The sequence below is a fragment of the Aureobasidium pullulans genome (genome assembly GCF_000721785.1).
Source record: "Aureobasidium pullulans EXF-150 unplaced genomic scaffold scaffold_4, whole genome shotgun sequence".
Classification (NCBI taxonomy): domain Eukaryota; kingdom Fungi; phylum Ascomycota; class Dothideomycetes; order Dothideales; family Saccotheciaceae; genus Aureobasidium; species Aureobasidium pullulans.
In genome coordinates, this window is record NW_021941024.1 from 582,362 (window position 1) to 607,324 (window position 24,963).

Here is a 24,963-nt window from a genome sequence, read left to right on the forward strand (position 1 = left end):
GACTGCCTGTTTTGACATCACTCGATATTTCCTGCAACTGCACCACAGGTATTACCGCGTATAAGCATTAGGACAATGAGCCATACACTTCATCTCCAAATCCTCATCTCCGCTCTATGTCTACTCTTCTGCAAGCCCTCGTGCGCCACCCCTAACAACGGTAGACTCGACCTGCAACTTCCTTTCGTGCCCGTGAACAACCCTCCTTTGTCGAAAGAGCATAATTTTGTACTGTGACTACTTCTCAAAGTCTGCAAGTCTGAAGTGACTAACCGCGTTGCATAGACCTTGAGACACATTTACCACAAAGGATCTCACCGATACCCACGACTTTTCCGCAAAATCGATATTTATCACGATTCACTTGTTCAAGATGGCACAAAAGAGAGCTGCTGCGAAGGCGAGGCGACTTCAACAGCGTTTGCTGTCAAATCGAATGCACTTGAGATACAGCGACTATCTGACCGCAGTCGCCACAGCATCGATAGTTTATTGGAAGCTGGAGAATTCTTGGGAGAACCTGTTTCGCTGACCTCTGATGCTTGGACAATAGATAGGATCTCCGGGCCTGACGTCAGTGATAAAAGTACGGTGTTGAGTTTCGCACACGTTGCTGCAAATGCATACGTCGATCCGCCACATGGAGGAGAATGGACCGATATTGGTGGAGGTTTCAACTACACTGAGGATTTCGGGTGGGAGCGCGATGGACTACGCGGTCATGTGTTTGCCGACACGGAAAACAAAACCGTGATTATCGGACTCAAAGGGACCTCTTTACCTTATTTCGACGACGGCGAGACTTCCAATAACGATATCCTAAACGATAATTTATTCGGGAGTTGCTGCTGTGGTCAAGGTGGCCAATACGCGTGGAGGAGGGTTTGCGACTGCCAGACTTCAACAGATACCTGCAACTCAAGCTGTCTGATGACAAGTCTGCGGAAGAAAAGCAACTATTACCATGCCGCTCGACATCTATACCATAACATCACTGCAATCTATCCAGATGCCGATGTCTGGCTGACCGGACATTCGCTAGGTGGCGTGGTATCCTCGCTTCTGGGACTCACCTACGGACTCCCCACTATCACTTTCGAAGCCTTTCCCGATGCCCTCGCCGCTCGACGATTGGGTTTACCCACACCTCCTGGCTACAGCATTGGTGACGTTGGAAAACACTACACTGGGATCTATCATTTCGGTCATACAGCCGACCCGGTATACATGGGACACTGCAATTCCTTCAACTCACCCTGCACGATTGCAGGGTATGCCTTCCAAAGCAAATGCCACACTGGACACAATTGTACGTACGATACAGTCGGCGATCTAGGTTGGAGAGAGTCTATCGGTACGCACAGAATAAGCAGTGTGATCAAGGATGTGATTGAGAAATACAACGCCACTCCGAGGTGTGAGCAAGATGTCGATTGCGCTGATTGCTCTGAGTGGAAGTTTTTTGATGAGGAAAAGACTACCACTACTTCAAGGATAGAAAGCTCAACATCCCAGACCACGACTACCATTTGCCAGACCCCAGGTTGGTGGGGCTGTCGAGATGGTACCACAAGCACAACTACTTTCTGATCTGTAAAGTTGATGGCATGTGAGATATAGCTTATGATGATGAGGGTAGCTTGTAATGGAAAGAGTTCAATGAGGTTTCGTTAATTGGTGTCTATGTACATGAATGTTTCTTCGTAATCCATATAGTATGGAGAAAGGTGGGGTATGTTATCGTATCGGGAAAGAAAAAAACCGAGGCAGCGATGAGGTCCAACAGAGGGCGTTACAGCTTAGTTGTTATGGCGGTAAGGCTCATATGCTCCACCGGTTGTGCGGCCGTAGTTTTCACCATAGGGCGCGGCATTGGCGTTCCACACAGGGCTCTGGGGCTCGTGCATGTAGCCAGTTTCTTGCTTGTAGTAAGAGTTGGCGGCGCCGTCGACGTGTGTCAATGGGACAGAGTCGGAAGCGGTGTGGTGGTGAGCATAGGGAGACTCGACGCGGGCGTAGCCAGCTCCACTCTTCTCAGACTTCATGCTTCTGCCTCTGTTGAAAAGACCGCCCTTGGGGAGACCGAGCTCTGCGGCGGGAGCCTCCTTGTTGCGGATGTGGTGAGGGTTGGACTTTCCGGAGCAGCAGCAGCAGCTGAAGAGCCAGAACATGGTGGCGAGGAGGATGAAGGCAGTAGCGAGCCAAGTCACAGCGAGCATGTGTGTCGAAAGGCTGACTGTGACGTTGTAATCCTTGAGCTTTTCGTGCAAGGTCGAGACAAGTATGCTGAACATGACTGTTGCGGTGATGGAGCCACCAAAGATGAGGATGGTAGAGATGATGGCGCAAATCCAGGTGAGGAAGCTGCCGAAACGAGAGCAGACTGCGAGTATACCGAAGACGATGGTGACAATCAAGGCCCACAGGCCGGCGAAGTAGGCGGCGAACATCCACTTGCTCAGCTTCTTGTACAAATCGATTGACTTGCGGGTGCTGCTGTCGAGAACCTGATCGTAGAGAGCGTCGGCATTGCTGGTGACATACGACTCCAGCTCAGAGATGATGCTGCTGTCAACACCGGTACCCGAGAGACTGCTGGCAACATCTTCGGTGGCGTTGAGGGCCTTCTCGAGACTCCAGACCTTGTAAGGGTTGAACCAGAAGCCAGTCTGACGAGCCGAACAGTGAGTGATGTTTTCGCTACCAGTACCGTTTCCAGAATCGCAGTAGTTCCAGAGGAAGATTTCGTACTTGTTTGAGATAAATCCCTCTTGCTTGGCCAGGTTGATAACCGTACCCAGTGTACTGCTGTCCGTTGTGAAATTTGTGAAGTCGGCACTGAAGAAGTGCAGGTCATTCAGTGTTGTTGATGACTTGCTGATGCCACCCAGGTTGATGAGAAGAATGCAGACAAACGAGGCGATAGTCAACGCCATTGGCGTGAAAATGCATACTGCGCGCCCTGCCTTGCCCATGGTTGCGAAAGATGTGGAGGGTGTTGTTGATGGTTTGTATGTCCTAGGTCTGCCCTGCTGATTGGTTCAGATGTGGAGAGACACGATGTGTATATGTATGGCGAATATGAAACTGCGGAGGTGGCTAATAAAGGGTCCTTAAAGGTGGAAGAGGCGTTGTCAAAAACGAGTTGTTGTTGTTGTGGCGACGGCGGAAGATGGAAGGACGACCAACAGATGTTATAGGAAGGAAGGAGAACAACTTGTCAGGCGAACGCAAGGGTTTTGTGTCAAAGACCGCATGAGAGCGATCAATTCTGCGCATCCTCGACTCGTAGTCAGGCCGTCCGCAGCCTTGTCCGCAGGGGTGGCTGCGCAAACACTGCTGACGTACTTTTCTTTGCTCCTCCAACATGCTGCCACTCTGCGTTGCTGGGCTGAAACGCACCACGAATCCTTGGCCTCAGATCCCATCCTGTTGCTGAAAATCAAACACACCTCCAAAGCTATTCCTCTGTCTTCTCCTCACTTACTTTATCACATCCATCTAACTTATTCATCTCCTTAATCATCTTCTGCCCAGCTAAAAGACTACGTCTGCCTTGTGGTCTTTCATAAATGCCCAGACATGGCAACGCGGCCGTGTAGCTTTTTTTCCGTCCGCAAGCAGCTATTTTTAGAAAAAACTGTGGCAGGGTCGGCGAATATCGACGCGGCCAGTGGTTGGCAAGAGTCACCGCACTTTGCAACTTTCTCACATCAGAAAAAATGCTTGGTTTTTGTGTATGAAACAGAGATAGGTGGTTGGATAGCCGAACGATGATATCATGATAACGAATGCTTGTCGTCGGCTTATACGCATGCTATCTTGTCGTCGCAATATTGGGTGCTTACGAGACATCTACTTGACTCGCATCACAAGAGTCTGTATAGACTTACATCCTCGTTACTCTCAAGAGCCACGGTTGGTCGGGTCACAAGAGAAGGCATGAACTGGTATATTTGTTTGAATCTTTGTAAAATTTGTGCTGGCCAGCAACGCTTTCGTTCTCTGATTCTATATCGGTGAACTGCAAACTCGTGTGCCATCGCCATGTGGAAAAAGGCTGACATCCTTCTTTTTCCTTTCCATCTCCTTGGTCGCGTAAAGAATATCGATAAGAGAGAAGTAGTTCCACACATCCAAAACGTCGTACCAGAAAAAAGAGGAAGATGAACAATGTGGTGAAGAAGAAAAAGGTGTGAATGAAGAAGAGAAGTAGAACAAGAAGCTGTACTGAGACAGGGAAAGGGAAGAAACACTAGACATTGTAAAAATTCCGGTCGTCACTCTCGTACAAAAGAGGATGGACCCAGAGCGCCTGCAACACCGAGCAAAGCAAACACAGATAGGAAAATCGTATGCCCCCCAAGAGCCCAAAGGTTTGAACGTGGTATAGCCCATGAAAGAATCCTCGTACCCATAGGGTCGAGGCCGAACTCCTAAGCTCCAAGACGAGATGATAGGAAATGCATAACAAAGGAAATCGAATCTGTCGGCGCGGTCATAAAAAGCTCCGATGTATGATGTAAAGTGGTTTGTCGAAGGGAGGAGGAGATGCCGCAAGGTTTTGAGGTAATTATAATGTTAGATGCGAAGCAGGACGATAGCTGCCACTGCAAACCAGCAGAAGGGAGTCTGTTGGAGGTGGTCGATGTGTGAGAGACGAAAGGTTATTGCTGCTGTTGATCGCGAGGGTTGAAATATTGAGCGTTCTGTTGGTTGCGAGCACGAGCGAGTTGAGCCTCTCTGGCACGCTCTTGGGCCTTGAGCATGTCTGCGTCTGGGCGACCAGGAAGCATACGGCAGATCTCTCGTGAGAGACTCTCGATGACGTTCTGGCGGAACTCCTTGTCTTCGCGAATGTCCTCACCCTCAAGGCGGAACTTGTCTGTCTTGTTCATGTCGCGACGGCGCATGTTCTTGATCTCGGCGATGATGTGAAGAACGGCACTCTCTTGTGCCTTTGTTCTGGGCAGGCCGTACTTTCCAAAGTTGCGCACGTAGCGGCGGGTGACGTCTTGACAGCCATCGGCGGAGAAGGCGATGCAGTAAGCAAGCTTCTTCTTCCAACCTGAGAGAATGTGTTAGAACATGATACATTGCTAGGAATGCAAGAGTTGAACGTACCATGAGTGTAAAGAAGGGGTTGGTCCCAAACTTCTTCGACGGCATCGACATGAACCCAGCGCTTGCGGTGCTCGCTGTAAACTTCTGTCCAGACGTGGTCTTCACTGTTCCATACCCAACGCACTCTGCTACCAACTGCACGACACAACATGCTGAAGCAGTTGGCCCATTCGCCGACACGTCCTCTTCGTGTTTGAAGGAGGACAAAGGCATCGCTGTAACGGGGGAAGCGCTCGTGAGCCTGGCATTGAGCGTTGGAGCATTGGTAGATTTCGACACGGTTGGCGCCACGGGCTTGCTCGTCGGGAAGAGGAGCAGCCATGCCAACAGCAATGGTGGGTGCATGGCATGCACCACACTTGGGGTTGTTGATCCATTGGAAGAAAGAGCGCTTGAACCACTTCATGAGGGCTCTGACGACACAGTCCTGGTAGCCCCAGGCGGGCTTAGTGTTGGGTCCTAATGAGGCAGCCTCGGCTAGGTAAAGGTCGCTCTCTTCTTGTGCTTGGTCATAAATACGTTCTAGGGGAATTGAGCGAAGTGCTTCGTCGAGAAGACCAGGGTTTTCCCATCGGCAGGGGGTGTTGGAAAGGGAGAGGAGCATAGAACGGAAGCGCAACGAGTTGCGATCCGATGGGGCGGTAGCGACGAGCGGAATGTTGCGGAGAGAAGAGTATGACGGTGGAGCATTGGGCGATTGGGTCTGCTGCTGCGTTGTCTGTCTCGTGAGAGCGTTCATACGCTTTGTGCTGAGAGTGCGGCGGAACTGGTCGGTCAAGTCCTTGGCCCATGTCTCATTGAGGCCTTCGGGCACTGCTAAGCGCCTGCCACGGCTCGTCGGTGTGCGGCTGGCCATGATGGAAGAGAGGTCGACAAAGTCGTCCGATATAAGAGGTTGCGAAAGGTGGAAGGGTCGTGGTGGTGATTATCGACGGGTCGTGCAAAGTGCAATCCGGAAGTGGTCGAGGACGTAAGTGGGATGGATTGCACAGCCCCTTGGCACCTGGACCGTCTTTTCTGCAGAGGGCGAATTATGTGCGGGGGAGTCGGTCGCTGCGTGGGAAGTTGGTATACCCGGGATGCAGCACTTTAACGGACGATGTTCAAAGGGAGCGACGGTGGTTTGCACGAACGTAGAGAAGAGAGAGACGAGCAGATTATGGTCATCCTCTGCCTTCGCGGCCACGCAATGCTCCGGCGAACACGACGCGCACTCCCACGCTCGGACCATGCAGGAAGGCGTCGTCAGCCTTTCCGCAAAGGGTTTCGTCCAATCCCCGTCCACGTCGTCCTCGACCACACGTCCAGGACCCTCCCACACATTTACTTCTACTGTTCTACAGTTGCTGCTATCTGCCCAACACGCTGCACATCATTCGTATTGCATCTCTCCCTCAGGCAGAGATGCGCACTCCTGCTGCACCCTTTGTTCCAGAACCCGTGTTGTTTCAATCTGCGCTTCCCTCTCTCCACGTTGCGTGGCGTAGAAACCGCTGCCAAGCTCAAGCAAACCACTCTTTTACTGTGGACCGGCCGCTCTCTACTCGAGCATGCGTCTCCCTTTTGCTTGTCTTGTCTATTTTCCAGATATCCATACTTGCCTGCGTAATTTCCTGTGTGTAACACCTCTCTTGGCCTTGTCGTATCAACCGATCGTCTTCGCACGCAATCCTCTCCCTCGACAGTCGCCCCTCTAGCTTGCCATCTTGCCTTTCAGCAATGCCATCTTCTCCTCCCACCCTGCAGCAGAGTCGCATGTCTAGCCTTTCCGACCGTTGGTTTGTTGCTTGAACGCCCTGCCCAGAAGGAGGCTGACGTGTGAATACTTTTGCCCATCGCCTGCATCCGCCCGCTTTTTACCTATTGCGGCTCTAGTCCCCTTTTTGCCCTTTCAGACCTTCGGCCACCGCGAGTTTCTGGGGTTTCTTTGCTCTTTGTCGTCGCTGATCGTCCACACCACACTGCGACTGCTCATCATACGTGGACGCGTGCCCACAATTTTACACTCCCACGAATCTGAGATGTGTTAATTACTCGACCGTCGTGACTACTCTATCGTCGACTTGCGATCGATGTCTTTGGTGGAACTGCTAGATATGCTTTTGCTGGCAGATGTCTAGTATATTGGCACTGCTTTGCTTCTTTGCACATGCTTACACACACCTCGACCGCACCTGCTGACGTGTAGCCCATCAAGTGACTCGTAACATTGACGCACCGGCATATTTGTCCCAATGCAGAAATGACAGATGGAGCTTCGTCCGTCCCGTCAACACGATTCGTATGTCCTCCATCTGCTTGACAGAGGCTTCGAATTCAATACATCACGCTCATGGTCGTGATAAGATACTACGTTGGTGAGTGATGTATGCACGTTGTATTCGTCTCGCTTTTATCGACTGTCGTCCTCAGCCTTACGCCTTATCCTACCTTACCTGATCCAAAAACCCTTACTCGTGATGCGTATGACATGCCGCCGGCCGCGTCGCCCAATAGCTCCCAAGTTTTTACACCTGGTCCGATGTCGTGCCCATGTGCGCACGAGGCAGGTACGCTGTCGACTCTCCCATCACCGCTCCCGGAGGATATCTAGGCTGCTGCTGCAACTCGAATTCATCCTCTTCGGTTGAAGACGCGTCCCACTCGTCACGCCGTCTATCTGCCGCCGTGCCAGCCAATCCCCCAGAAGGCAACGGCGCTGCATGCGTCGCCAGCATTGCTTGGCTATCTGAGCCAGGGTGTTTTGAGTGCTGCGTGTGTCTTCTTTGCGATGGTGCTTGCATTTCCGTTTCCTGTCTGCCATACGGCTCATATGCCGTTGATATCGATGCTGGCGGTGCCGTTTCCTGTCCCCAGGTCCTGATGGGATATGCACGGCCTTTGCGCCATGTCTCGCTGACTGGTGGGAAGTATTGGCGGTAAGCTAGCCAGGCGCATGCTATACCAAGCATGCTGCCAGTGATCACGTCGAAGCTGCAATGCGTGTCAATACTCATCCGCGGACCTGGGCATTGTCTCACTTACGGGTGGTGCCTCGCGTCCATGATTCTGCTAGCTGCAATCAAAGCGGCGCCAAGGGTTGGGATCATGACAACGAAAATCTTCCATACTTCACCTCTCGAGTCCCAGATGTGGAGCTTGGCTGCCAGGTATAACGACAAGTAGAAGAGTCCAGCAAATGAGCCTGTAGGTAATACGTCAGCTTAATCGATTCGTTACTGATATCGTAAGCTACTCACTGCTCGAATGACCTGAAGGAAAACTTCTGAAGCCATCTCTTAGGATGCTCATGTCGGTCTGAGTGCAGATAGTGGAGTTTGAAAGACCATATGGTGATGGATCCACCGATCCGGCCCTCGGTTGGCACCTGTCGATAAGATCGGGTCGTGGCTTGCCCACCGTATTCTTGAGTGCGCCTATGCCATGCATGAGTAAATCGATTCATCCCGTCATCTGCAACATAACCCACCTGTGATGACAAACGCAGTGCCTTCCGATAGGGCCAAGCCTAGGATGCCACAATTGAGTTCCCACAGTCTGTCCACGAGTCTATAGCGCCCAAGTCTTCGGCCCGTACCCTCATTGTCGGTGGGTTGTGAATGAGCAAAAAGGCCGTCGATGACGAGCGTCCAGAAGCAGATTATGGCCGCGGGACACATGACAACGATGACATAGCATATTCCTGCCGGAACTCGCTCGTGGACCGCATATGGGTATTGGAGTGTGTAGTTTTGAAGTGCAAAGTGTTGTCGGAATCCGCTAGATGTGAAGTTAGTCTCCGAAGCTGCCCGTTGAAGATATGCTTGCTGGCTGGCCTACTTGACTTTGTCAATTGCAAGAAACAGTATCGCTAGAATACTGTTCGACAGAAGTTAGTTGGTTTAGAGTTATTGTGTCAAGGTTTTCTTACACAATAATCACATAATCCAGAAAGTAGCTGGTGGAGGTTAGCATTCCTGCTCAGAAGAACAACACGCGACCATGTACTAACGATATGACTACTTTTGCAGGCAGCGGCTTACTCGAAAAGGGCAGCTTCAAGTTCCGTAAGGCGTCCATGCGAGCAACAACACCGCAAGAATGGTTTTTGAATCAGACGACAATTCAAGAGAAATAAGAAATGCTGATGGTGGTGAGTAAAGATGACAGGCGTTTGCGACCCCACAGTCAGCGGATGGTACGGAAGGTGCTGTTAGGAAGGAGCTCTGTTGTGTCGCGTGTCCACTGTTGACAAGAATGACAGGAAGAAACGGAGGGCTGTATGCGCTCAGCTCACGAGCAAACCTATCTACTCCTTGAACGCAAAAGATGCGTGTTTCAAGGTGGCTGTGGTCGAGGGGGGCTTGGTCCCAAGACACGCGCCAAGTTGACGGCTAGTTGCAGCCCTTCATGAAACAAACTTCAGGCGACTGTAATGCTATGATTGTGATCGAAAGGTTGTGCTCATAGACCAATATTGGTATAATACACCAGTTTTTTCCTCTAGTCCTTGATGCTTCATAGGACATACACTCTTTTGCTCAACAGACTGCGACGTAGACACACGCAATTGGATGCACCTTTCCCACTCGACAGATCAAGAAAACAATTATCGTCTACAGAGAGCGGAGAGAGCAGACTACTCCATCGAAACTCATACGAATCGAAGCAGGAAAATAAGGAGGATATGCCTAAGGCATTCGATTCCGTGTATCGTCGATCAATCTTCGTCGATATCGTCGACGACCTCTACATGACTAGTCAAGCCCACGACCCTGACCAACAGCCCTCTAGCCGTAAATATCCGAGAGCCGAACGAAGGGAGTTGTTATCAAGCGCATGGAGTTTATTTATACAGCGCATGTCCCAAGCATCCAATGCTCATCAATCTAGCTATCAAGATGTACAGTGTAATCGAGATTTCAGAGAGGGTCTGCTGGAAGCTCTAATCACCTGCTCTCTCACCGGACACCTCGAACCCTAAAAACATTGAATATTTCGATAAGTAGCGACGTTGGCCAATTTGACTTGCGCTATGTAAGGAATCCTCATGCGCTTGATATCATGTTCCAACCAACCACCTCATTAACGACATCATCACCGAATGCCAATCTGTGGTCAATGTCGACTTGTCATTGTTGCTACATCACGCACACACACGCAAAATGTACAGTGCTGCCCTGGTGGTCAGAAGCGCATTTTGGAAGCAGTCGCTTCGTGTGCTCTCAAGCGATCTTGCTTTCGAAGTTATGTGTGTATGCCCCTAGCTAACGTTCGCGAGGTATGCCGTTGACAGGAATATTGAGTGCTCGAATATTTGGAAATTGTTCGTTCCGATCTCACCTTGAGAGTTCTATCTAAAAGACCATCTTCTTAGCCTAAGGTTGGCCCAAAGCAAGTGCTACACACACGCACAATCGATTCGAGATCGAGTACCTTACTGGATACCTCCAAACCGACCAAATATGCACGCCTCATTGTCTTCTAGGCCTATGTATCACAAGCATCTGTCCGGCAAGACGCACAGCGAATTTTGGATTAAACACCAGTCCTGTTTCGACTGCTCTTGCAAACGACTCGCGATAAGACTCGCCATCTGTTATGCGTTCAAGAACGTCCTGGAAGATCTGCTCGGACAGAGCTGTGTTCTTGTGTTCGCCAGCTTCGGGTCCGCAAACTTTGCTCACACTCGAGATGTATCTGGCATTGATCGGCTCCCGGACCAACAGATCCATGAACTGTATTTCGAGACCAGAGGCTACTGCGTGGCAACCAAAGCTTCTGGCCAACAGACAGAGGTCGGCGTAGGAAGGTGATGGAATGTCTGGAGGCAGTGGCATGTACATTCGGCGAATGAGAGCTAGCACAATAGCGGGATCGTCATCGTTGTTGTCGAAGCTCATACGATGGGCCTATTGCCTGTGTCAGTCTTACAGCTTGTCGCAAGCGTTCTGTCAAACTCAACGAACCGAGTGGCCTGCGTCGAAGTGGGCTAGAAAGCTGGTTGAATGCCTTGCGAGAACCACCTTGTGCGCATTAAACTCGCGGTCTTTGCCAATGGTGAGTGTGATGTCCGCAAACTCAGGGTTGTCGAAAAATTCGGTCGTGTTTCTATCAATCATCGCTCGTCAGTAATCGTCGAAGTTATGATGAAGAACGTGGTCTACCTTTCCCTTGCTAACAAATCCTTCGTATGCAAGTTGGGGTTTCTCTCACGACCCCAACCATCACCAGCCAGCGATACCACAGCATACTCTTCTGCGAACATGGCAGCACATTTGGCATTGAATAACAGATCCTGGTTGTACGAGTTGCTAAGTTCGTCAATCTTGAGCAATGTTTTGTGGTACTTAGCGCAACTGCTGGGCCAGTATTACTTTATGGGCGTTGATCTCATATTTGCCGAACCTGAGGATTACGTCAGAAAACATGTTGTTGTTGAAGAAGCTCGGCATAAGGTCATCATTTGGTGGAGCAGCTGTCGACATGGTGTACTTGTCGAAGCTGAGTCCTGTTGGAAAGTGGAAGAAGCAAATTGGCAGGCAGGATCATTGATATATATGATAGCAGAGCAGTTAGATGCGGTGTTTGATGCATGGAAGAAAGAGGGCAAACCATTTTCCCCTGTAGACTGGAAGATGCTAGCATATGGCTGTCGAAAGGGTTGTCAAAAGGCACGGTCGATTATAAAATGAGTGATCTGTCGAAAGAATGAACGTGAAAATTATCATCATCAGCGAAGCAATCAGCGGAATTTTGCTTATTGTTCCACTGTTTGACTTAGTAGACCTTTGTTTCACTTGACTTCCACTTTCATCCCCTTGATCACTTCCACAGACCAGACAACACGCCTTAGACCTTTGTTTCACTTGACTTTCACTTCCACACGTCCGCTTACTCACTTTCACAGACCAGACAACTCGCCTGAAATCAACCACGCGCAGCTCTTTCTCTCACCTTCAACTCTACTTTGGCACACGCATCAAGTTCATGGAGTCAGCAAACGACATCACCGCTCGTCTTTATAATGTCAGTGCAAAGTGGTCAGATATCATCATCAAATACGGAGAGCATCAAATCCATGCGCACAAAGCAATACTCGTGCAACAGTCTGGGCACTTTTTGACTGCATTCACAACCTTGCTCCCGGTATGTGATCTTCACCCTCGAATGACAGTCACTCATCTGACATGATTTGCCAGGTTTCTTCAAGCCCAGGCATCGATCTAGGAGACGATGACGATCCTAGACTCCTCACATGGATACTGCAGTACATCTATCGCCATGGCACCCTTCACAACTACTTCTCGAACTTGAAAACCTCGAATCCACGAATGTCGATGGAACAACTGATCGATCTGTTCGAGCTCGCGGACAAATACGATGTCGAGGTGTTACGCAAGTACATTGATAGGGCCTTCTATCGATTGGCTACACATCATCTAGATGCTTTCCGCGCCAATTCAAAGCACCAGAACACCTTCTATGAATGCATCGCGAGAACCTGTGGACCTGGAGCTCTCCAAGCCGCTGATAGCAGACTGCAGTCTACTGTCATACACCTTTATTGTGAATACTGCCGGCCGTTACTCAGAGACTGGAGGTTTCTCCAGCTATACAACAAAGGGGAACTATTTGATGAGAAATAAGCTATCGCTCTATTGCAGCTCGACAAACGGATTCGCTCGAATAACTACTCCGAAATCCAATCCAGCAAACCTGACTGCCTTTTGATATATCCCAGAATCACCCGCAGGGACTGGGAAACCAAAACGAGGTATGTTTGGATATGGCTTGTACTTTTACACCAGACTATTCCTAACACTCAAGCAGGAACATGTTCAGTCTCTCCAATGATAAAAGATTCTCCGATATAACCATTTGTATCGGAGGCGGACTAAAGATATTCGCCCACAAAGCCGTCCTTGCAAGTTACTCGACCTGCTTCCAAAAAAAGCTCGAAAGAACCCCCTCAGTCAGTTGATGATGATAACAATCAAGAGTCACAACACTAACATTATCTTAGATCGACAGTATCGACCTTGGTATCAAAGGCAGCCATGCTGCGATGAAGGCCTTTCTCAAGGACTTCTACATGACCGATACCTACTCTGAACCAGAATGTTCGGTGCAATTCTATGCTGATCTGTACCTACTGGCAACACATCTTGGCCGTGAAGACATAGCTCCATTCTACCTGGAACGCTTCAGCGCTTTGTTGAGCAAGGAACCATTCACATATGACTACATCGCATGCCTAGAAACATATTGCGGACCGGTTTATTCCAGATACTCCGAATCGACACTCTCTGAGATTGTCTTCCAGCAAGTCCTGCATCGTGTGCGGAGTCTAAGAGAAAGCCGCGATTACCCCCCAAGTTATTTTGCAAGGGCGCTGCAATGTGGAACTGTCTTCAATGGAAGATTCGCTGCACGCTTTGCCAGTGAGGTTTTCTCAAGCTTGGTGATGGAAGTGCAGCGTACCTAGGGGTGTTGTTATAGGTACTATTGGCTGATGATCTTGTTTACAATGTCCACAATGGCGTCTCCTGCGCTATAGACTTGCCCATGTCGGCTGTTTCGTTATACATGCTCATATGCGAAGGCCTGTAAAAAACTTCCAGACTCTTACTTAGCTTACTTGCACAAAACTACTTTTCTTCCCAAATCTTACCCTGATCTGTAAAAAATATCGCTCGTGTGCTCAGAATTCTTCCAGGATCGACCTTTATCTAAGGCGTACTCACTACTTTCTTGGTTTGCTGATTGCCGTTTTCAAGAGAGGCTACTTTCGTGCTCTCAATAGACACATCACTAGTTCGAATCAAATGTGCCTTTTGGCAACCATATACTAGCATCTTCCATCCGGAGCAGTGCTACATACGAAGTGTTGAGACAGTGCCATACAATATCAAATCGGTGTCCCGAGAGAGGATAAGAGGGGGTTTGTTCGTTTCTCATTGGTATGTTCTTTTTCTGATCTATGCTATGCATTTGGAGGGTATCACGGCGACATCTTGGCCTGGGAGAAGTCCATCTCGGGGTGCTGAGCCATGAATTTCTCTGGTTGTACGTTAGCAAGGCAACTCTCGCATGCCATGGTATCGGTGTATCGGTGGTACATACCAAGCATCTCCTGCTTCTTTTGCTCATCAGAGCTAGGAAGACCCATCTCCTTTTGCTTCTGGTCGTACATCATCTTTTCGACCATGGATCTGGTGTTGCCGTCCAGGTCACTGAGTTTGCTGTTTTCGGGAGCAATCTTGGAGGTGTCGATCTTGGGAGCGTTCTTGACGACATGGGCCCACCATTCCATCTTGTTGACTTTGTCGAGATGGACGGCGAGTTCCTTGCCTGAGGGAGTGGTTTCTAGGGTCCAGGTGGATTCATCGACGTAGATGTTGTGAGGGAGGTCGCCCTATTTGTCGTTGATCAGCCTAGCCCGGGGGACAGAAAGGAGAAAGGAGAAAGAGCATACATCGATGATGGGATCCTGGCCCTTGACAGCAACACGTAAGTGGTCCTTTGTGATCTTGATGTCAAAGTCACGAGCCTTGAGGTTGCCAGGAACCTGAGCAGTCAAGTCGACATCCTGGATCGTTTGCATCCACTTGTAAGGAAGCTTGGCCTGTTCTTCGGCCTCACGGGCAGCAGTAGCCTTGTCGGCGGCCTCGCGCTCTTCGGGTGGTGGTGAAGACGACATTTTGGGGATGTTTGTCTGGAAGCTTTAACAAAGTTTCGTCATGTTTTGCGACTGCCCCGCGTGCCCATCAACGCGTGAAGCTTTGGCCGCATCCTCGGTCGTGTTTGACCGTCAAGTGCTCCTGCCATGTACGGAGACAAATTATCAAGATGAATCCTTTATTCCAGATCTGTGCAGTTTTCAGCGAGAGTCTGTTTCCAGACTCGACTCTTGCAACAGTCTCTCAGGGAACAATGTTTCCACAGCCCGTGTGACAGCTGAACCCATCGAGAGCCCCACAACCTGGATGAAGCAGCAACCCGACATCGGCCGAAATTTCACCCAGACTCGTTGAAGTCGTCTTGTTCGAAATGACTCTTCTCCACACTCCTCAGCAACAATGGCTTCCCGCACACTACGAATTGGTCGGCTTTGACCTTCCTATACCAGTACCATGAGCTAACATATATCCAGGTCTGATCCCTGGTGATGGCATTGGCCGCGAGGTCATTCCTGCCGGTCGTCGCATCCTCGAGGCCCTGCCCAAGTCTTTGGGTTTGACCTTCTCCTTCGTCGACCTGGAAGCTGGTTTCGAGACCTTCCAGAAGACTGGCGTTGCCCTGCCCGAGAAGACCGTCGACACACTGAAGCAGGAGTGCGATGGTGCTCTCTTCGGTGCCGTGAGCTCGCCCTCCACCCCTACCAAGGGCTACTCGTCTCCCATTGTCGCTCTCCGCAAGCGTCTCGACCTGTACGCCAACGTTCGTCCCGTCAAGAGCGTCAAGAACACCACCATGTTCCCCGACCCCATTGACCTTGTCATTGTCCGCGAGAACACCGAGGACCTGTACGTCAAGGAGGAGAAGACATACGACACCGAGAACGGCAAGGTCGCCGAGGCCATCAAGCGCATCTCCGAGCGTGCCTCGAGCCGTATCGCTACCATGGCTGGTGACATTGCTCTCCGTCGCCAGCGTGTCCGCGACTCTACCGGCCAGACCGGCAAGTCTGCCAACGTCACCATCACCCACAAGAGCAACGTTCTCTCGCAAACAGACGGTCTTTTCCGCTCGACTGCTCGCGAGGCTCTTGCTCACTTCCAATCCCAGGGCGTTACCGTCGACGAGCAAATCGTAGACAGCATGGTCTACAAGTTGTTCCGTCAGCCTGAGACCTACGATGTTATTGTCGCTCCTAACCTCTACGGTGACATCCTGTCCGACGGTGCTGCTGCTCTTGTTGGCAGTCTGGGTCTCGTTCCCTCTGCCAACGTTGGTGAGGGCTTCGCCATTGGTGAGCCTTGCCACGGTTCTGCCCCTGACATCCAGGGCATGAACATTTCCAACCCCATCGCTACCCTCCGCAGTGTTGCCCTCATGCTTGAGTTCCTCAACGAGGAGAAGGCCGCTGCCATTATCTACAAGGCTGTCGATGCCAACCTTGAGGAGGGCAAATTCCTGAGCCCCGACATGGGTGGCCAGGCCAAGACCACCGAGGTTGTCGAGGACATCCTCAGAAGAATGTAAATCAGTCATGCTTGTATAGATTTTTGAGATACCAAAAGCAATGGGATACGGGACCATATGATCAAGACCATTTTCATTACAAGTTCCGACCCAGTTTTCTAACCATCTCTCGCAACCACGCCAGGAGTGTTCCGGCTTGTAAGAATGCATAATGTTGTTTAGATCTACAGTTATACGCGTGACGGGGAGAATGGAGGGGCTCCTTCACATGCTGGAAACGTCAGATCTGGGGAAATTCTCTACGTCACTGTCAATATTTCGTCGACAAAGAAACGCTCGTCCTCTTTCCTTCCTCTCCCAAGCACTACCTACCTACGACTACGTACTTCAAGATGGCGGACAAATACATGCTCAGAGTGACTGCCGGCTCAGACTATGACGAGACCAACCAAAAGCTAGTCCACGTCAACACCGAGCAGCCGATCAAAATCTCAAATTCCAAGCTCGATGCCTCCCTCACCGTCCGTGTTCAAAACTACCGCGGCGAACCCGTCAACTCCCCTTCATCTTGCGCCTACTTCAATGCCGACCCTCATAAATCAGACCTTTACAGCATTTCCTTCTCCTTCACGCCTAAGAAGGACATCAACGGCCATGACTTGGTCTTCGGAAACGACTTCGACCATCCCATCAAGGACAAGCTGCCACCAGGCTTCGGACAGGCAATGAAGATTGCTCAGTGGTTCATCGACCCTGGGCTCTATGGCGATGCTTACGCCGACGAGCCGTATTTGTATGGACCATTCCTCAGTTCGATCAACACGTTGAGAGTCGGAGAAAAGAAGGAGCCTACCGAGATGAAAGGAAGCGAAGACAAGCCCATTGTGGTATCTGAGGGTGCCGACGGCGACGGTGTTGAAGCCAGAAAGAAGGCTGGTTTGCCTGATGAAGCAAACGCTCGCAAGAAGCACTTCTTGAAGGAGCAGCACCTGAAGGACTTTACCTTTGAGGAGGGAAGAAACTACAGCTGTGATTTTTTCAACCCCTACCTGGACTTCAATGGTAAGTTTTCCACCGAGGGAGGTGATAGCAGACGCAAGAGGTGTTCTCGTAGAACGACTGGTGGTTACACTTCCGTAACGATTCCAGCGATGAAGATGATAGCTAGACTTTCTGTGGACAGTCTCCAAGCTATCACGATGTTTGCGCATTTTCATCGCTAGATTTGGCGGCTGCGACTAACCCGGAGAGGCATGCATTCTATTCGGAATCTCCTGCGTTTCGTGTCATTTCTTGAGTAGCATACTGACGGAGACACAGACTTTGCGCTCAAGCTGCCTGGCTTCAGCTACATCCCTGGCATCACCATCCCCATCATCAGCTACTGGGATGGCCAACCTCTGAGGTAAGCAGACCCCTTCGTGCACAGTCGTTCCTCTAGCCCAAGTCGTTCCCAGTGTGTGATGAGCAGAATCTGACTAACACAAGGTCGCATGCACTTAGATATGTTCTCAAGGACAGAAGCACCAACGAAGTCCTTTTCGTCATCATCTTCACACTCCTGCCACGCCACAGTGAGGGTAAGAAAGAGGAAGCCAAGAAGGAAGGCAAGGCTGGCCAGAACGACGAAGATCTGGATTAGAGACGATCAGGATAGATTAGATGATAGACGATACCCCCGAATGCACATACTCTTCTCAGCTCAAGACACGAGTTTTCCACGCAAATGATCCATGAATATGAGCAGCAGTCATCGGTAAAGTAGCACATGTGTCTAGAAGTGCCATGTTTCCCAGTTTCATCGGACAGATCTACATGTGTTACTTTCCCCAGCCGCTCTGGACGTGCTTGCTGCCTAGGTGGCTGGAAAACTTATGCAGGTTCTTCATTAGTTCTAAATTGGATAAGACACGCGACGCGCTCTCCGAGACGCGGTCTTGGAGAAGCTGTAGCTGTCGCAATGAATGAGTCCTTGGTGCAGCAGTGTGTTGGCCTTTGAGAGGCAGATTGCCTATAAGGACAGGAGCAGCTCTTGGAAGCTATCTTCAATAGCTTCTCCATAATTGACGTTGTACGATTAACCTTTCCGTTGCTGTCGTGACGATTTGCTGCACAAAGCTTTGACCACTACGTCATCTATCCTCGCGCGTGTCAAAAGCAAGCCTCGCGATTCATTTCGAGCCACCCAATTCTTACCTCCACATCAATTTGCTGAACAGCAGATCCTTTTTGCTCCATATCACCTTTTGTTAGCATTATCTTGTTTACCTTTGCTTGTTGCTTTACGACTTTTGTTTCTTGGACACTCACACCCATACCACACTCACAATGCGCACTCGCAACCAAGAAAAGGTGCCCTCATCGTCGCAGAGCGCCGGTGCAGAGAGACGCACGAGCCGCAAGAGAAGAGCCAGCAGCTCCTCGGACGCGCCTATCCCCCAAAGCTCTCAGACTACTATATCGTCGTCATCACAAGTGAAGCGCAGAAAGAGACAAGACGCGTCGCACGACCACCCCGAAGATCTGGACATCCTCGAGGAGGAAGAGTCTATCACCGTCAACACTCCCGCTCCCGCTGCTCGCCATGTTCACTTCACCGAGTCCACCTCACAAGGCCAGAAGGCTACCTCGACACACCTAACTCCTCATATTCGCAAGACCGTCAGCGTCGATAGGCGCCAGACCATCTCGCCCTCCAAGTTTGAGCACCTCTCTACACCCCCAGCCAAGTCCCGCTTGTCTCTTCCTTCGACCTTTTCCCCTTCTCCCAACAGCCCCGTCTCAAAGCTGTTCCGTCCCCTGAGCCAGGTCCTGTCGGAGCGTGTTAAGAGCCGTCTTCGTCGTAGCCGTCTGAGCGAGGAGATCAAAGAGCAAAGAGATGGGTCTGAGCTCCACCAAGAGCTGGTACAACTGCGTCAAGACATTTCAGAGATTGAGGACACAATCCGCACCCGCCTTCATCAGCTCGATGTTGAGAAGCAATTGGGCTCGTCGGCAAGCGGTGAGAAGTTGGAGAGAATCGAGGCCGAACTCGACCAGCTCAACGAGGACCTTGCCGAGAAGAAGGCTCAAGAAGCCACTCTTCCCGACCTGGATGCCATTGAGAACGTCGATGTCATTAACGAGGACATGATGGTCTTCGATAGCAGCCAGAGCATCTCCTACCCTCACCTTCCTTCGTCGGCTACAGAAGTCCGCACTGTTGAGAGAATCTCCGACGCTGTCGACATCACCGATGCCCAAACCCAGGTCGCCCTGCCCGACTCTACTCAAGAGGAAGAGCGCCGCGCCTTCAAGGAAGCCATTCAGTATTGGACCGACGAAGCGTCCAACGCAAAGTCCACTCTCCAGATTCTGACCATTGAACTGCAATCTCTTGGTTTCCCTGGCGAGAACTCTGATGCTATTCTCTCTTCCATCCGTGATTCATTTGCACTGGTCCGCGAGCGTCTCGAATCTGCCGTCCCTGGGAGCATCCCTAGCAACATCTCCGATGCTGACCTCGTTGAGCTTGTCGTGCAACACCTCGAGTCTCTTGCCAGCAAGGTGACTGAGCAGGAAGTCTTCCTGGCCGACAATGATCAGTTGCGTCAGGAGCTCGTCAATGAGATCGACGGTCTTGTTGAGAGATTGAGTCAAGCCGAGATTCGCAAGCGCACCCTTGAGATCGGTTTCAACGAGCTCGACGCACAAAGCCAAAAGGACGAGCAGTTGATTGACTCGCTCAGCAAGGAGCTGAGAAAGATCGAGAAGAACCATGACATGGCTCAGACTCTCATCAGTGAGAAGAAGGTCAAGCTTGCCGAGCTCGACCGCGAGAACAAGGACCAGGATGCAACCATCAGAAAGCTTGGTGAAGCTCTCGAGGGATACAGAACCAACGAAGTCAACCTTCACGCCCTGATCACCCGCATGGAGCAGGAGGCAAATGTCAAGATTTCAGACCTCACCAAGGCCAGCCAAGCCGTTGTTTCCGAGCTTGAGGAGCAGCTCCGTGTTGAGGGCACTAAACGCCACACCGCTGAAGCTGATGCAGACAACAAGCAAAACGCAATCACCACCCTCGAGCGCCGCGCCGAGGAGGACGAAGCCAACATCGATACTTTGAGGCAGCAGCTCGCCGCACTTCAAGCACAGCACAATGCAGAGCAGGAGGCCAGAGAGATTGCCGATGAGCTGAACCACGAAAACGCTACTGTCATCGCTGCACTCGAAGTCAAGATCGAGCAAGCCGAGGTAGACCTGGAGCAACTGAGATCGGACATGGATAACCTTCGCGGTCTCGAGGAAGCTGAGCGCCGCCAGCGTGAGGCAGCTGAGGCCGACTTGGATGATCGTAACAACCAGATTGGTGAACTCGAACAAAAGCTGCTCGCGTCAGGCAAACAAGCCAATGAGTTGAGGCAGAAACTGTTCGAGGTCCAGCAACGTGCCAAGGAAGTGCAAGGAAACCTCGAGGATATCGCAAAGGAACGCGAGGCTCAGCATGCTGCGGACGTCATCGCCTTGGATCAGAAGGCCAAATTGGCTCAAGATGCTGCCAACTACAACAGCATCATGATCAAAGAGCTCGAGACTGAGCTTGTTGCGGTCACCCAGCGTATGAAGCAGCAGCTTGACGATCGCGCCGCAAAGATCAGAGAATTTGCTGCCAAGCTTGATGAGTTGACTGCTGAGCTGAAGCAAACGAAGAAGGAGCTCGACACTGCTCTCAACGCCCTTGACCAATTGCAGCAGACATCCGAGGCTCGCATCGCCGAGCTCGTAGCTGACGTCGCCGATCTTACTGGCATTATTGCACAGCATGAGGCAACTATCAAGGTGTTGAACGCCGAAGCCCAGACCACTGCCTTGACCCACGCTACCGCTATTACCGAGCGTGATGAGATGATTGCCGACCTGAACCACGAAATCTTATCCGCCAAGTCCGAAATCCAGAGCCTCGAGGCCGAGAGAGAATCGCTGGAGCGCCGCGTAGAAGCCGAAGCAGAGGCCATGCTCGAATTGCAAGCCGACCGCGACGACCAAATCGCCGAATTGAAGAACAACATCCGCAACAAGCAAGCCGAGATCGAGAACTTGGGTCGCAAGGCTCAGGAAGTCGACAGAAGCTGGGAGCGCGTTATGGAACAACGCAACGTCGAGATTGAAGAACTGCAAACCACTGGTTCTGACAACACTGCTACTATTGCTCGTTTGACCAAGCTCAATGCTGCGCTTAAGGAGAAGTTCAGATTGTACGTCAGGGATTCTACTGCTACTGTGCAAGCTATGCAGGAGGACCTGGACAGCGCTGTCCTCTCTGCATCGGCCAAGAGCGGTGAGCTCCGCGAGGTTGGCCGCCGCGTCCTCGAGGAGGTCGAGGCAATGGATACACTCGGCGAAATGGTCGCTGTCGCCAGCTCATCCAACCCCCGCGTCCAGCGCATCAAGAAGACCAGCCACAGACGTCAATACGACTCAGGCATTGGCGTTGATGAGAGCTCTATGCTCGAGGAGTAAAAATAAGGAACGAACGAATGAATTGTTGAAACGAAGCACCTGCCCCCATGAAATTGTCCTTTTTTTGGTTTTGGTTTTCTCATTCAAGGAAGAAACGATGGATGTAATAATCATTGAGCGAGTAGATAGGTAGTTTCTTTTTTTAAAGCATGAATACAAGCATTATGATGAGTTAACTTATCTCTCCTGATACCTACCTTTGTGATTGCAGTTGCTGTGATGTAAGATGTTATTAAGGATAGGTGTTTGCCCAGTGATAGTGCTCAAGGGAGTAGCCTCTATGTGGAGGATTTAAGATCTGGGATTTCCTTTTTGCATTGTAACAACATGTTTACAGCCCCTCGAGGTTGGTGGGGAGACATTTTGCTATATCTATCTCCTTCCCCTCCCCCTCTCCCTTCTCCTCTTTATGCGATAGAAGGCGGGAACCCCGGGCGACGCAGCTCGTCCATATGTTGAGATGAGGTCTACCTCCCTAAGCTTACTAACCTGGTGCGCTTCTTCTCTCCCTTAGCTTCCTAGGCAGCGGTAGCGGCCTTCTCTTTGGCGGTGCGGTGGGCAGGTTAGACGGAGAATAGGGCCCAGTTTCTCTAGGAGTCGGCCATTATGAATATGAATATGATGGTTGATGGTGATGATTTATATAGGTACAGTAGAGGGAAAAGTCGCGAGCGGAATTTATACTAGCTCCGTAGTAATAGCTCCTTCCACTCCTAGCAACTTCCGCTTTGAGCCAGCTAGCGGTATGCGACTCGCAGTTGGCGCTGGAGTATGATGGCTCTGAAGCCTTCCGGACCATGCGTCGAGGAAGTCGGCCATGCTATGTAACGGCGCTATCTCTAGCTATCCTAATCACTGTAGATCAAGGTGTTGGGCACGGAGAGATGTTTTCGAGAGTTGTCCCACTTGCAAAGACGGAAGCTGGAGGAATCTAGCACCTCGCCAATATCGCAATCGAACCAAATAGCAGTAGGGTATGCGTATGGTCAGCCCAACCTGATGTTTGCGTCCAATTTGAACTTGACACCCGTCCTAGCACATTGACGCCTAAGACACCTGCAAAGCAAGATAGAAGGCAACTTCCAGAAAGGACCCAGTGTAAGATGGGTCAGTTTTGTGCGGTGTCGGCGCCGTGCCAATGAGTACATTAGCGCAATGACCAGGTCATACATGCAGACCGTCACCTCAAATCTCTCTAGACATTCGGGCAGTAAGTCGTCCAAGAGAAGAGAACTGGCCCTTTGATACCCAAACAAAAACTGCTGTTGTATTTTCAGAGATTTCAGTCGCTTGAAATCCTTGAATGAAATTTCGCTGCGATCGAAGCCTCCGGTCAAGAAGTAATCTCCTTCCAAATGCAAAGACTCGAGGCTGTCTTTTTGAAGACTCAAAACAGCTTTGCATCGATTCCATTCATCAAACGTAGGTCGAAAACCGGCATTCCCTGGGACGATCCATCGTAGATGTTTGAGGCGGACGGTTCCTTGGAGTACGTTCAAATTGCAAGTTTGCAGATTGAGATGACTCAGTTGAGGTCCTCCGAGCACCGAAATGAGGTTCGCAATTTCCGTATTGCATCCTTCCACGGTGAGAGATGAGAGGAACTCTACGTTCAACAACCAACTAAAGAGTCTGTGATAAGGGTAAAATCCATTTCTCGGGAGATCCAAGGTTATCGTATCGAGGCTTGACAAGGCACCAGTAAGTGCCGAGTTGGTACCATAGTCATTATATAACGGCCAGAAGAAGGGCCCCAGATCGACTCGTTGTCGGAGATAGAGCTCATGCACGTTTGGTGTCAGAGCGATCAGCAAGCCCACTTCGGCATCTTCATCACCTCCAAAGAGATTGGTCACGAATTGTGCCACCCTCGTGCATGGGGGAGCTGGCGTAAGTCGGAGACTGAGCAGGGTGGCCTTGTAACCGCTGCGGAGAAAATCGCCAGGAGGAATCGCCACAGAGGATTGTCGAAGTGAGTTCGCAAGTCCGGATGCCGAGCTTAGCATATCGTTGTACTGAAAGCATGTCATCGTATGATCCCAAGATCCCAGGACCAACTTCTTCACATCCCTTGCAAGCTTTGGTCTTGTGATAACGGACCGAAGGAATAGTCTGAGGTTCTTGTTGGGCTGTGCATACAAGGGTGCAAGCGTTGCAATGGGCGGAGAAGACCTGTGATAGGCATTGTCTGGCTTGACATATGTCGAGTACAAGATAGGCGCAATAACGCCATACCAAGTCTTTGACACTCTTGCGAAGCCAGCAAGACGTCTTGTGTTATCCGCTTGCTCAATACTACTGACTGAAGCTTGACCCGTTCTGGGACTTCGCTGGTGACAGCGCTTGTAAGGTTCAATAATCATGAGCAACAACTCATTGGGTAAGTTGTCGAACGACATGGTCGATTCGAGGGCCAGAGAAATGTTCGCAATCAATCAGCCGTCCTGGATTTCTGCGATGGAGGGTCGGTGTGAGCTGCAAGCTGGAAAATATTTTATAGATCAAGGCCCCATGTGACTCAATCTTCTTGTCATCCTCAATCTCACTCGACCCAGCGACGGTTGGCAGAACAGTGATGGATACGACTCAGATATCGTGTCGTCGCGTGCCACCTTACAATAGAGTTTGGTCAAACACAGGAGCACTTCAATGCCTTGTCGCATTCTATACCAACCTACATGCTTGACTCCTTTCAAAGTCTCACAATTGTCTCATTTGTCATCGTACAATCAGTCAGATACTCGAGGTAAGTCCACAACGAGCGATGATGGTCAAATGTGAGTAACAGTGTTGAGCAAGACCGAGGCTCGAACGGTCAGGAGTGGCCGTGGCGTCGGAAGATACATGGATTCTGAACCATTGCAGAAGACCATGCTGCTTGAGTCTGGAGAAAACTCATGAGAAGACCATCTCTTGGATCATGGTCTTATCCTCATTTACAGAAGTATGTCAACGTCGCCATACTCCCACGATTCTTGCTTTTGCGACGTTGTGACTGTAGAAATGCACAGTGTTTTTTCTCTTCTCTAGTCTTCAATAGAGATGAGCTAGTCAACACACTCTTGTACATGGCTCTGGTTCGAAAGTTGTAGTACAATCGAGGACCATTTGGGGATGCTTTCAGCAATAACGTTTCTTGATCTAACATTCTGGCTTGGAAATTTGCTGGTTGTAGCGGTTGCATCAATTCGTAGTTCATCTCGTAGTTGC

At 50.5% G+C, this 24,963-nt stretch overlaps 11 protein-coding genes across 11 annotated transcripts; 5 read left to right on the forward strand and 6 right to left on the reverse strand.

Moving 5' to 3' along the window:
* Positions 1 to 75: 75 nt before the first annotated feature.
* Positions 76 to 1,590, forward strand: M438DRAFT_268588 (alpha/beta-hydrolase; the record flags this gene model as incomplete). The annotated part of the gene is made up of 2 exons (XM_029900267.1): positions 76 to 228; positions 286 to 1,590. 2 exons carry the CDS (start codon positions 76 to 78, stop codon positions 1,588 to 1,590), a joined length of 1,458 nt encoding a protein of 485 aa, XP_029763189.1.
* Positions 1,591 to 2,105: 515 nt separating this feature from the next.
* On the reverse strand, positions 2,106 to 2,975 carry M438DRAFT_259787 (uncharacterized protein; the record flags this gene model as incomplete). Its single annotated transcript, XM_029899757.1, has 2 exons — positions 2,106 to 2,507; positions 2,604 to 2,975. Coding segments are annotated over 2 exons (774 nt in total), but the record flags the coding sequence as incomplete, so codon positions are not given.
* A 1,692-nt stretch (positions 2,976 to 4,667) lies between these two features.
* Positions 4,668 to 5,980, reverse strand: M438DRAFT_332817 (uncharacterized protein; the record flags this gene model as incomplete). Its single annotated transcript, XM_029903546.1, has 2 exons — positions 4,668 to 5,068; positions 5,125 to 5,980. 2 exons carry the CDS (start codon positions 5,978 to 5,980, stop codon positions 4,668 to 4,670), a joined length of 1,257 nt encoding a protein of 418 aa, XP_029763191.1.
* A 1,479-nt stretch (positions 5,981 to 7,459) lies between these two features.
* M438DRAFT_291825 (PAP2-domain-containing protein) lies at positions 7,460 to 9,444 on the reverse strand. The gene is made up of 7 exons (XM_029901761.1): positions 9,116 to 9,444; positions 9,035 to 9,061; positions 8,944 to 8,982; positions 8,594 to 8,883; positions 8,364 to 8,540; positions 8,149 to 8,308; positions 7,460 to 8,097 (listed from the first exon to the last, which is right to left on the reverse strand). The coding sequence occupies exons 1-7, from the start codon at positions 9,181 to 9,183 to the stop codon at positions 7,632 to 7,634; spliced, it is 1,227 nt and encodes a 408-aa protein (XP_029763192.1). The 5' UTR covers positions 9,184 to 9,444; the 3' UTR covers positions 7,460 to 7,631.
* A 1,133-nt stretch (positions 9,445 to 10,577) lies between these two features.
* Positions 10,578 to 11,591, reverse strand: M438DRAFT_353064 (uncharacterized protein; the record flags this gene model as incomplete). The annotated part of the gene is made up of 4 exons (XM_029906838.1): positions 10,578 to 11,015; positions 11,073 to 11,214; positions 11,271 to 11,431; positions 11,481 to 11,591. 4 exons carry the CDS (start codon positions 11,589 to 11,591, stop codon positions 10,578 to 10,580), a joined length of 852 nt encoding a protein of 283 aa, XP_029763193.1.
* Positions 11,592 to 12,093: 502 nt separating this feature from the next.
* On the forward strand, positions 12,094 to 13,723 carry M438DRAFT_363136 (uncharacterized protein; the record flags this gene model as incomplete). Its single annotated transcript, XM_029907632.1, has 5 exons — positions 12,094 to 12,252; positions 12,306 to 12,505; positions 12,848 to 12,880; positions 12,937 to 13,078; positions 13,130 to 13,723. 5 exons carry the CDS (start codon positions 12,094 to 12,096, stop codon positions 13,589 to 13,591), a joined length of 996 nt encoding a protein of 331 aa, XP_029763194.1. The 3' UTR covers positions 13,592 to 13,723.
* A 320-nt stretch (positions 13,724 to 14,043) lies between these two features.
* Positions 14,044 to 14,978, reverse strand: M438DRAFT_313841 (CS-domain-containing protein). Its single transcript, XM_029902579.1, has 3 exons — positions 14,582 to 14,978; positions 14,230 to 14,521; positions 14,044 to 14,166 (listed from the first exon to the last, which is right to left on the reverse strand). Exons 1-3 carry the CDS (start codon positions 14,804 to 14,806, stop codon positions 14,108 to 14,110), a joined length of 576 nt encoding a protein of 191 aa, XP_029763195.1. The 5' UTR covers positions 14,807 to 14,978; the 3' UTR covers positions 14,044 to 14,107.
* A 52-nt stretch (positions 14,979 to 15,030) lies between these two features.
* On the forward strand, positions 15,031 to 16,557 carry M438DRAFT_313846 (Isocitrate/isopropylmalate dehydrogenase). Its single transcript, XM_029902580.1, has 2 exons — positions 15,031 to 15,210; positions 15,260 to 16,557. The coding sequence occupies exons 1-2, from the start codon at positions 15,186 to 15,188 to the stop codon at positions 16,309 to 16,311; spliced, it is 1,077 nt and encodes a 358-aa protein (XP_029763196.1). The 5' UTR covers positions 15,031 to 15,185; the 3' UTR covers positions 16,312 to 16,557.
* Positions 16,553 to 17,951, forward strand: M438DRAFT_343411 (DUF1769-domain-containing protein). Its single transcript, XM_029904976.1, has 3 exons — positions 16,553 to 17,313; positions 17,572 to 17,656; positions 17,740 to 17,951. Exons 1-3 carry the CDS (start codon positions 16,644 to 16,646, stop codon positions 17,891 to 17,893), a joined length of 909 nt encoding a protein of 302 aa, XP_029763197.1. The 5' UTR covers positions 16,553 to 16,643; the 3' UTR covers positions 17,894 to 17,951.
* Positions 17,952 to 18,438: 487 nt separating this feature from the next.
* On the forward strand, positions 18,439 to 21,794 carry M438DRAFT_343412 (uncharacterized protein). The gene has a single exon (XM_029904977.1). The coding sequence runs from the start codon at positions 18,580 to 18,582 to the stop codon at positions 21,751 to 21,753; it is 3,174 nt and encodes a 1,057-aa protein (XP_029763198.1). The 5' UTR covers positions 18,439 to 18,579; the 3' UTR covers positions 21,754 to 21,794.
* An 851-nt stretch (positions 21,795 to 22,645) lies between these two features.
* Positions 22,646 to 24,570, reverse strand: M438DRAFT_160326 (uncharacterized protein). Its single transcript, XM_029899043.1, has one exon. The coding sequence runs from the start codon at positions 24,150 to 24,152 to the stop codon at positions 22,740 to 22,742; it is 1,413 nt and encodes a 470-aa protein (XP_029763199.1). The 5' UTR covers positions 24,153 to 24,570; the 3' UTR covers positions 22,646 to 22,739.
* Between the last annotated feature and the right edge of the window lie 393 nt (positions 24,571 to 24,963).

What these genes read in the sequence shown, in the direction of transcription:
- M438DRAFT_343411 (XM_029904976.1), top strand. Translation starts at nt 16,644, where the DNA reads ATGGCGGACAAATACATGCTCAGAGTGACTGCCGGCTCAGACTATGAC. An exon ending in CCCCTACCTGGACTTCAATG is followed by an intron (nt 17,314 to 17,571) that starts GTAAGTTTTCCA and finishes ACGGAGACACAG; the next exon opens with ACTTTGCGCTCAAGCTGCCT. An exon ending in TGGGATGGCCAACCTCTGAG is followed by an intron (nt 17,657 to 17,739) that starts GTAAGCAGACCC and finishes GACTAACACAAG; the next exon opens with GTCGCATGCACTTAGATATG.
- M438DRAFT_160326 (XM_029899043.1), bottom strand. Translation starts at nt 24,152, where the DNA reads ATGTCGTTCGACAACTTACCCAATGAGTTGTTGCTCATGATTATTGAA.
- M438DRAFT_291825 (XM_029901761.1), bottom strand. Translation starts at nt 9,183, where the DNA reads ATGGACGCCTTACGGAACTTGAAGCTGCCCTTTTCGAGTAAGCCGCTG. An exon ending in CACTGCGTTTGTCATCACAG is followed by an intron (nt 8,541 to 8,593) that starts GTGGGTTATGTT and finishes TGCATGGCATAG; the next exon opens with GCGCACTCAAGAATACGGTG. An exon ending in TCCTTCAGGTCATTCGAGCA is followed by an intron (nt 8,309 to 8,363) that starts GTGAGTAGCTTA and finishes TATTACCTACAG; the next exon opens with GCTCATTTGCTGGACTCTTC.
- M438DRAFT_343412 (XM_029904977.1), top strand. Translation starts at nt 18,580, where the DNA reads ATGCGCACTCGCAACCAAGAAAAGGTGCCCTCATCGTCGCAGAGCGCC.
- M438DRAFT_313846 (XM_029902580.1), top strand. Translation starts at nt 15,186, where the DNA reads ATGGCTTCCCGCACACTACGAATTG. An exon ending in TTCCCGCACACTACGAATTG is followed by an intron (nt 15,211 to 15,259) that starts GTCGGCTTTGAC and finishes ACATATATCCAG; the next exon opens with GTCTGATCCCTGGTGATGGC.
- M438DRAFT_313841 (XM_029902579.1), bottom strand. Translation starts at nt 14,806, where the DNA reads ATGTCGTCTTCACCACCACCCGAAGAGCGCGAGGCCGCCGACAAGGCT. An exon ending in GCCAGGATCCCATCATCGAT is followed by an intron (nt 14,522 to 14,581) that starts GTATGCTCTTTC and finishes AACGACAAATAG; the next exon opens with GGCGACCTCCCTCACAACAT. An exon ending in AAAGAAGCAGGAGATGCTTG is followed by an intron (nt 14,167 to 14,229) that starts GTATGTACCACC and finishes ACGTACAACCAG; the next exon opens with AGAAATTCATGGCTCAGCAC.